The 9914-nt window shown below is 37.0% G+C and overlaps 1 protein-coding gene across 2 annotated transcripts in view; it reads left to right on the top strand.

Moving 5' to 3' along the window:
* PDE4D (phosphodiesterase 4D) overlaps window positions 1-9914 on the top strand; it is an 889016-nt gene that overhangs the window by 476213 nt on the left and 402889 nt on the right. The window contains exon 1 of one of the 2 annotated variants that reach the window (XM_004380496.2): window positions 6596-6873. The exons of the other annotated variant lie outside the window; for it this stretch is intronic. Coding sequence (XP_004380553.1) covers window positions 6785-6873 — 89 coding nt within the window. The 5' untranslated portion in view covers window positions 6596-6784. Of the gene's footprint in view, window positions 1-6595; window positions 6874-9914 lie in introns of those variants that run through there. 2 annotated transcript variants of the gene reach the window in all.

Raw genomic sequence — 9914 nt, 5'->3', positions numbered from 1 at the left:
GATGTTCAGCAATTTTTCATGTTGTATTAGCTTCTGAGGTCTGCCATAACAAAGCAGTAGTTAAGAGCTTGGCTGCTAACCAAAAGGTCGGCAGTTAGAATCCACCAGCTGCTCCTTGGAAACCCTGTGGAGCGGTTCTACTCTGTCCTATAGGGTTGCTATGGTCGGAGTCGTCTCGAAGACAGTGGGTTTCAGGTTTTTCTTTTTTTTAGTTTTGACCATAACAAAATACCACAAATTGGGTGGCTTATAGGAACAGAGATTTGTTGTCTTACAGTTCTGGAGGCTCTTTGTCCAAACTCAGGGCGTTGGCAGGGCCATGCTCTCTCTGTCTCTTCTGGGGAGAGATCCTTCCTTGTCTTTTCCAGTTTCTGGTAACCCCAGTCTTTTCTTGGTATTTCTTGGCTTGTAGATGCTTCTTCACATAGCTGTCTTCCCTCATGTGTCTCTGTGTCTGTTCTCCTTTTTTATAAAGACAGCACTCAGATTGGATTAGGACTTACAGTATGAACTCGTGTTGACCTAACTGATAAGATCTTCAAAGATCCTATTTCCAAACAAGTTCACATTAGCAAGTACCAGGGGTTAGGACATCAACTTATCTTTTTGGAAAAACAATTCAACCCATAATATATGCACTTTTTTTGAAGATATGTCCACTTAAATTTCCTGCCCCTTTTTTTCTTTGCCTTATCTGTCTTTTTATTGTTGAGCTGTAAAATCTGTTTACATATTCTAGATACAAGTCCTTTATAAGATTTCATGATTTAAGTATGTTCTTCCATTCTGAGTGTTATCTTTCCTTTTTTTTGTCTGTTTGTTTTTAGCCACTGTGACACAAAAATTTTAAATTTTGATGAAGTTTATCTAGTTTTTTCTTTTGTTGCATTAGCTATTATATCTAACAAACCATTGTTTAATGAAGGTCATGAAGGTTTACTCTTAGGTTTTCAACTAAGAATTTTATAACGTTAGCTCTAACATCAGGTCTGTAAGCCATTTTGAATTAATTCTTGCATATAGTGTGAAGAAGGAGTCAGGCTTCATTCTTTTGTATGTGGATATCCAGCTATCCCAGCACCATTAGTTGAAAAGACTATTTGTTCCTCATTGAATAGCCTAAGCACCATTGTTGAAAATCAGTTAGTTGAAATGTAAGGATTTACTCATGGACTCTGAATTCTATTCCATTTATCTGTATGTCTGTCTTTATATCAGTAGTACACTTTCTTGATTACTGAAGCTTTGTTCTTCTTTCTCAAGACTGTTTTGGCTATTCTGGTCCTTTGTATTTCCATGTAAATTTTATGTTCAGATTATCGATTTCTAGAAAATACCAGCTAGGATTTTGAAAGGGGTTTATTCTGAATCTGTAGATCAAATTGCAAATTGCAGGCTTAATTACATTAAGTCATCCAGTCCATGAACATGGGATATCGTTCAGCCTATTTGAGTCTTTTAAATTTTATTTTGATAATGTTTTTACCTTTTTAGTCTAGCAGGTATCCTGGGACTTTTTGAGTAAAAGATACATTTATAGAAGCTTAAAAACACAGAGCATGCTTCTCTAATGCTCTTAAGACTATGGGGTAACTTAAAGTCTCTTAGCTTTCCACTGTGTTCCAGCTTATAATTGTCCCCCCATTTCAGAATATGGGATACTTGACCTCTGAATCAAGTAGACACATAAAAGGTTAAGAAAGAATATTTTAAATCAATTCAAAGAGATTGCTAGCATTATTTTGCAGCACTTCCACGTGGAGAGATAATTTGTACTTTATTGTTGTAATAAATTAATGTAATAAAAAGCCCCTGTTTAAACCACAATTACTTATACTGAATGAATATTAATTTTCAAAAATACATAAGTCCAGTTGCTAAATTTTCTTTTGCCACACTTTTTTGCAGCAGATCACTCTGAAAACAATTATTACAACGAAACTCTTATCAGAGGTAGCTGATAAAACTGTTGCTTGCATCCACATTAACTTCTGCTAATTCTGAGCCTGTGACCAATGACCGTTTCAAAATACCATATTTTCCTGAAACCCATCTCTCTGTCAGCTCTGGTTTCCTGAGGCAATATATTTTGACATAACACAATCCCACTAATGTAACTCTTTGCTTCTCTGGAGTTCAGCTCAAATCCCACCTCCCTCCCCCTGTCAATGATGACTTGGTATTTAAGTAAAAACCTATGTGGATTATGTTTAAATTCTCCCACCTTTAAATTTATGAATTTTAATTTGATTCACAGTAGCTGTCTCCTGTAAAGGAAATTCTCAGTTTCTATGTCAGACACCAAAATCCAAATCTGCCATTTGTAACATCTGGAATCTTGGAACCAAAATCCTAGAAATACTTAAGAGGTGAAGAAGATTCCTTATTTAGAGCTCTGCAGAATGTAAGATCAAAGTTATTTACAGAAGGTGGGCATTTTATTGAGAATTTATAGGGGCAGGAATTATGTAGATATGGATTGGGTAGAAGCAATGTTTAGATTTTAGCCTTTGTTTAATTTTTAACTTAAAAAGATGTGTTTGTTTCAGAAATGGAATATCTCTCTTTACAATCCTGTCATGCTTTAACTAAATTCTTCTGCTATAATAAATGCTTAAGAATGTCACAATAATTAAAATATTGAAAAAATGCTTAAGAATGTCACAATAATTAAAATGCTCAAAAAATGTCTACTTCATTTCCTTCTTAAATTTTACCCATTGCCCTTGAGTTGATTTCCGACTCATGGTGACCCTATTGGACAGAGTAGAACTGTCCCATAGGGTTTCCAAGGAGTGGCTGGTGGATTTGAACTGCCATCTTTTGGTTATCAGCTGAGCTCTTAACTACTGTGCCACCAGGGCTCCTCTTACCCTTTAGTTACCCATAAATTAAAAGTCATAAACAGTTGGTTACAGTAGAAAAGACAGCAAAAGTTCATTCTAGGCAAACATCTTTTTTGACTTTTTCCCCCCAATTGCCTTAAATCTCCTATCTACGAAGTACTAGCCAGTCCCTCACAATGATATTGGTATTTATAGTGGAAATCAAAGCTTAACTCTGCTTGTCATTAATCTCAGAAACAAGTAGCTTATTTCTATGACCTTGTTGAGACCTGGTAACCTAGGAGGGATTATACGTGACTATACAGAAGAAATGGGAAAGAGGTGATAAGTAAATTTTTAAGGAAAAAATCACATTAACATTGGCAAACACTTCCTGTGTCTTTATCCAATTTCACATTAGGAAAAGGACCAAAGCATCCATTTTCCTGGTCATAATTTCACATTTATAGTTCCATTATTTTTTATCTTGCTTGATTGTTCTAGATGCTGTTTTCCAGAACGGAGGAAAGGAAATATTTTTAGCAATAATAAAAAAGCCAAATTTACTTTGCCTTCATTGTATATTTCTTTTAGAAAAAGTTGGGCATTCTTCTCTCTGTAGTATCTTCATTCTGTGTTATTATTAGGTCCTTATGTTTTATCAATTAGGTATTAATTTTTTAGAAACACTTTTAAAAAAATGCAAACTGGTAAGAAAATAAAGACAATTCATTATTAGTCAAAACACCTCTTGCTGGCTTTAGCCTGCGCAGGTAGATAGGATACATCTTGCCATGACAAGTAAAATTGGGATAACTATGCAAGTAATATCTTTCCTCTTCCAAGGCTGTATACGTAGACTGCAGTTTTCATTATCAGAAACCAATGATGCTGTTTCACCTCTATCTTGGTTAACTAGTGCTGCTATAACAGAAATACCGCAGGTGGATTGCTTTAACAAAGAGAAATTTATTCTCTCACGTTTTAGGAGGCTAAAAGTCTGAATTCAGGCTGCCAGCTTCATGGGAAGGCTTTCTCTCTCTGTCAGCTCTGCAGGGAGGTCCTTGTCATCAATCTTCCCTGGTCAAAAAGCTTCTCAGCGCAGGGACCCCAGATCCAAAGGGCACACTATGCTCCCAATGCTTTTTTCTTGGTGGTATGAGGTCCCCATGTCTCTCTGCTTGCTTCTCTCTTTTATATCTCAAAAGAGAAATTGGCTTAAATTGTACATTAATCTGTAGATTGAGTCAACATAACTGCCACTAATCCCATCTCATTAACATCATAGAGACAGGATTTACAACACATAGGAAAATCACAACAGATTAAAAAATGGTAGACAATCACACAATACTGGGGATCATGGCCTAGCCAAGTTGACAGATATTTTTAGAGGAAACAATTCAATCCATGACAACCTCCAAAATTTAAAAGGTCACCAGATAGAATGAGAGGTTTATATGGCACAGAAGGTAAAGGAAGTAGATCTTTGCCAATACCATTCCTCCTGCTCTTCCACTTGTGTCTTTGTGTATTCCCTGCCTTCCCCCATCTGCCTCACCACCCCACCCCACCAATCCACCTCACCCACCAGCTTTCTGGGACTCCTCCCCTGCTTGCCCAGACTCCCACCCAGTTCGCTTGTATTGTCTGGCTTCAGTCTTAGATGAAGCCATGCTACTAAGTGCCAAGTTGCTCAGCTCTGTGTTAACTCTTCCAGGAGTGTTTATATTTCCTAAGAGACCCCAAATGGAAGTTAAATAGTATGAAGGAAGGAAATGATAAAGTGGAATTTCATATACCAGAGAGGTAGGTTGGCATATGTGTAGGTGCCTTCTCAGTCCTTCTCAAAGAATACCAGGTTTTTGGAACATGTAGCGCCCTTTACAAAAGCAAAAAGGCAGAGTTTGGGAAGCATTAAAATATTGCAAGTTGATTGTAAGAAAATATGTTTAATTTTGAGCTATCAGTGGCCCCTCCAAGACTGCTGCTGTCAGGATAGCTATTACTCACCCACTCTCTTTTAGCCCACGTGTCAGATAACAAAGAGATGAAACCATAAAAATGCTTTTATTAGTCATCCCCAAAGCTGATAGGGAACATTCGGCACATTCAAGAACCCCTCGTGTGCTGGATGCTGTTGTGAAAATAAGCATCATATTTACTGACTTGAACTTTTAAGCAAGCTACATGAGCATTTTGAACTCTGTGCATATGTAAGAGCTACATGGGGCTTCAGGGATCTCAAAATTTGCTGGTTGTATCAACATTCACTGAGCTCAGCTATTGGTTAATATTGTTTGGTTCAGAGTGGGTTAAATTCAGTCCTGGCCACTCCAAGCCTCTCTAATCTTATCCTCCAGAAGTGGAGCTCTGCCTTGGTTTACAGTTGAGGTCAACAACGGGGCAGTGTTTGGACAGGGACTGATGGAATTATGCTGCATTGTTAACATTAAATACTACTCGGCAATGAGGACCGATGATGGCATTGGAGTCCTTTGACTCCTCCAGTCCAGTATCTTGAAATATATGCCTCCTGTGAACATGCTGGACTCATAAAACGTGTGAAGGGCTTGATTTAGCTTTCCTTACTTATTGTCTTAGTCATCTAGTGCTGCTGTAACAGGAATACCACAAGTGGGTGGCTTTACAAAGAGAAATTTATTCTCTGACAGTCCAGTAGGCTACAAGTCCAAATCCAGGGTGTCATCTCCAGGGGAACACTTTCTCTGTTGGCTCTGCAGGAAGGTCCATGTCATCAGTCTTCCTCTGGTCTGGGAGCTTCTCTGCACAGGAACCTCAGGTCCAAAGGACGTGCTCTGCTCCCAGCGCTGCTTTCTTGGTGGTATGAGGTTCCCATGTGTCTCTGCTCACTTCTCTCTTTTATATCTCAAAAGAGATTGCATTAAGACACTGATCTTGTCAACCTCATCAGTATAACCTCATCACAGTGATAAAATTTACAATACATGAGGAGATCACATATAATCTCATCGTAGTGGTAGAGTTTGCAACACATAAGGACATCACATCAGATAACACAATCATACAATACTAGGAATCATGACCTAGCCAAGTTGCTACACACATTTTTTGGGGGACACAATTCAATCCATGACACTTATTTAATTTGAAAGAACGTTGCTTTAAGGGATTTCTCAGAGTTAAGAAATGTTTCTAGGGAATAGAAAATGGACAAGAAAATTGATCTTTGTTGTCAAAGTCATTCATTATAATTCACTCTCCAAGGTGATGCAGTGTCTCCTTGAGGGAAAAGCTGCCAAAAGCTTTGAAAGTGATCTGCTGGTTTTCTTCTCACACTGACTTGTAGGGAGGCGCTGGTATTTTCTAGGCGATTAAATTGTCCGGGAAAGGTTTGCTAATAATGATGTTCATCCCTGTTTCTAAGAGAAGTTGAAATAAGAAAAATGATATTTGGCAGCTGGTTGTGTTAAATGTAGTAATCTGTGTCGAATTTCCCAGTCATAGGCATGCATTGACTTACTTTTTTTTTTTTTTGTAGATTAAAAAGCCCTCTATTTGCTTTCTTTTTAAGTTCACACTTGATTAAAAAAAGGCTCACCCACTTCACTCATACCTTTCACTGAATGTGTATGCGTTCATTGTGCTTTTCAGGAGTGGCATGTGACTTTGCTGTTTAATCTCGACTAAATATAAAAACAAATTTACAAGGGAGTGTTTCTCACGTTAATAACGAGATAAGGGCTGAGTGAAGCAAGCTCTGTCGCAAAGGGCAAGTGTCATGCAGCAGGAAGTCTTGGCCATCCCTTCCAGCCCTGCTTCAGTTAGCCTGCCACCTCTCTGTCATCGCATACCACCATAAAGAGGAAATGCCCTAACTCAGCTGCCAGTGCCTCCTGCTCCGTGCTGGGCCCTCCAGGGCCCTGCATCAATTCTGACTTCTGCTGCTCCAGGCGATTTTGGCACCCTCTTGACAAATGGCTTTTGTTTGGGAACTTTTGGGAGCCACAGTGCCAGGACCATCTCCAAGAGCCAAAACAAGATTGCATTATGCAAAGTCCTACAGGTATTACTCTTTAATTCTTGTAGCTGGGGAGGATGTTTTCAGCTGCCTCTGTAGCTTTAGGCCTCTTGCAAATAAGCCTTTGCCCTGTGTTGATCTATTGACTCATAACGCTGATTAAAATGACAATATACAAAATTTGAGCTGCTTAGGTATGTACCCTAAAGTTGTCAGGGGAGTGTGAGAACCTGTAGAAGTAGAAGGAAGTTGACTAACTTGAAAAGTGAATTTTGAGAGTTAAATGGTGAAATTGAAAGAATATTCCTATTACTGTTATTTGGAAAACAAGAGTATTAATTTGTCTAATAAACTTGATATAGCCAAAATTGGCTATGCTAACTTTTAGTTAACTCTTTAAATGTCAGGAAAGGGTGTTCATTTGATTAAACAAATTAAGAAACCAAACAATACAACACTGCAGTGTTTGTTTATAAGTGTTCAAGGAAACATTCTCATGGAATATGTGAAACTATCTTTAGGGTCTGGGTGATAATTCAGAATTTTAATCTTGTCTGACAGAATTAAGTACCATAACTTCAAAGTAAATATTTTATTTATCTTTTATTTCTAAAAATTTCTAGAAATCACAAAAAAACTCAACCTCATGTTGCAATAAATTGTCAATAACATCTTTGTTTTGTATCAAAGTTAGCTTATTTTAATCAAATAACTAGAAAGACAAGAGGCATCTAAAAATCTTTGATTTCCTACTTTACTTGAGTGTTCTAAATATTGACAAGGAATAGATTGATTCTTCACACATTTGTTGTTTCTAATTGGTTATAGTATATAGCACTGAAAGCTATTTCAACATAGCAAATGGAGATGAGATTATTTGCAAAATCTCTAGCACAGGATCTTTCTTATTTAAACCAAATGCAAAATATATGTAAGCTGCCAGGCCTATGTAGAAATACACACTAAATTTGGATTATAATGTATTTTGATTTGCCTACATAGAAAAAAAATTCAAATTTTGGATTAAAATAGTTCACAAATTATTTATTTGCTTTAGACAGTAAAAATAGTGATCTTGGAGTTTTTTTAGGGAATTATAAAATCAGAGAAATCAAAATATAAAATTCACTAGTAACAATGTGCAAACAAACTTTGACAAGGGATACATATTAAGTTCCCAACTAAAATTATAGGTAGTATACCTTCATTTATTTCCGTTTCAAAAAGAACTAAGTACTATTTTTATTAATTTTATAAATTCTGTTAATTTGTTATATTTGGATGCTTGCTACATGCTTAGTATTCTATTGAGCACTAACCTCATACTTAAGTATTCAGTTGCATGCTCCAAACTTGTCTTCAAAGATTTGTAAACATTATTGTACATATCTCCTAGTCACAATAGATGGTGGTTTCTAGGTTCTCCTTATCACTGAGATTTGGTAGAAATTTCCTAAGTATAATAAATATTTAGCTGGTGGGTAGAGTAAAAACAATAACTTGGAGGAGTAAAGAATTTCAGAAATCTCAAGAAATGCAGTTTAAATTCTACTGTATAATTCATAGATGAATTATGAAAGTTGACTTTGTGGTCAACTAGCAAAGATATTTTCATTTTCCTTTGGCCAATTTCTGATTCTTTGCAAAATGTAGCCAGCATTAGGATGTGTAAGGATGAATTTTCCATGTATTTGAATGTCCTGTGTTTGCAGTTTAACAAGCCTGTTTTGTACCAAGAAGTGAGCATGACATCTCGAATAGCCATCCTGGGCCAATCTCATCTGGAGCTTCAATGACTTCATCCCTCATTCATTTGCTTTTGATTGGCGCCAGGGCATTGCTTACAAAATCTAGTACTACTTTGAAGGACAAGGCACTGATTTGTCACCCTAGGTCCTACTGAATTTATTTAAACATCCATCTCTTTCCTTTAGAGCCAGGCTCTCACATCTGCTTTAGAGGAGAGAGAGAGGGGAATAATGTGCTCATGTTAGATTTAAGAAAACACTGTGAGTAAATTTATACTTGTGCTATAAATATAGTACATAGTATAAATTAAAGAACATCCTCTGGGAAGTAAAGAAAGAATCAAGGAACTAAGACTTTTAGCAAGTTTGTGGACTCTGGCAGCCCCAGAAGAGAAAACTCGGAAACAAATATTTAATGTTGATTTATTGTTTAAAATTATAGTAACATTCAAGGAAATTTTAAATAGAAAGTTACTCTTCTAGAGACAGCCATGTCTTCCAACCAGAGCAATAGCCCTGTCTTCCAACCAGGGAGAATCACAGAACTGTCTGCTTTCTGTCTTCGCAACAAGACAGAAAGATGACTGAAGGAACTTTAATGTGAACATTATGGTGATGGATGTTATGCAAATAGAATAGAAAGCTATTCAGGGCGCATTTCAATGTAGGGCAGAGATGATTCCAAGGGTATCCCTCAGGCCAGAGACAGAAAGTATCTTTTAGTTTTCTTGCCCCTTGAACTAATAGGAAAGGTCCCTAAGTGAGGCAAGCAGTTTGTGTTCAACTGCTAAACTAAAAGTTGGCTGTTCCAAACCACCCAGCTATACCGGGAAAGAAAAGGCTTTGCAATCTGCTTCTGTTAAGATTACAGTCAAGAAAACCCCATGGAGCAGTTCTACTCTGTAACACATGGGGTCTCCATGAGTCAGAATGCACTCAATGATAACTAACAACAACATCCTAATAGGGGCCATAGAAAATACTACACAATCGAAATTCCCAAAAAATCTCCAAATCTCATTTTTGCCAGTAGTTTTCACATCTTTCTCTCCCCAGGATTTTAGTAGAGTCATCAAACAGGTGATCAGTTGAACATGTTTGACCATACGTGTGTCTGTTGCAGAAGGGCTAACAAGGACATTTTTAAATGTGAAATATACTGAACATAAATCGAAGGAGAATTTGGCAGTCAGGTTAAAAAAAAAAAAAAGAAAAGAAAAGAAAGCACAAATGACATTTAGGCTATGAAAAGATAAAGTAAACTTTGCTAAAACAAGAAGCCCCAGATAACCTTAAACCATCCCCTGTGCTCTCAGGAAGTTATGCTCAAATCTGTAA

The sequence above is a fragment of the Trichechus manatus genome, unplaced genomic scaffold (assembly GCF_000243295.1).
Source record: "Trichechus manatus latirostris isolate Lorelei unplaced genomic scaffold, TriManLat1.0 scaffold00074, whole genome shotgun sequence".
Classification (NCBI taxonomy): Eukaryota; Metazoa; Chordata; class Mammalia; order Sirenia; family Trichechidae; genus Trichechus; species Trichechus manatus.
The sequence above is the reverse complement of the archived record's forward strand: the minus strand, read 5'-3'. Positions and strand labels throughout refer to the sequence as shown.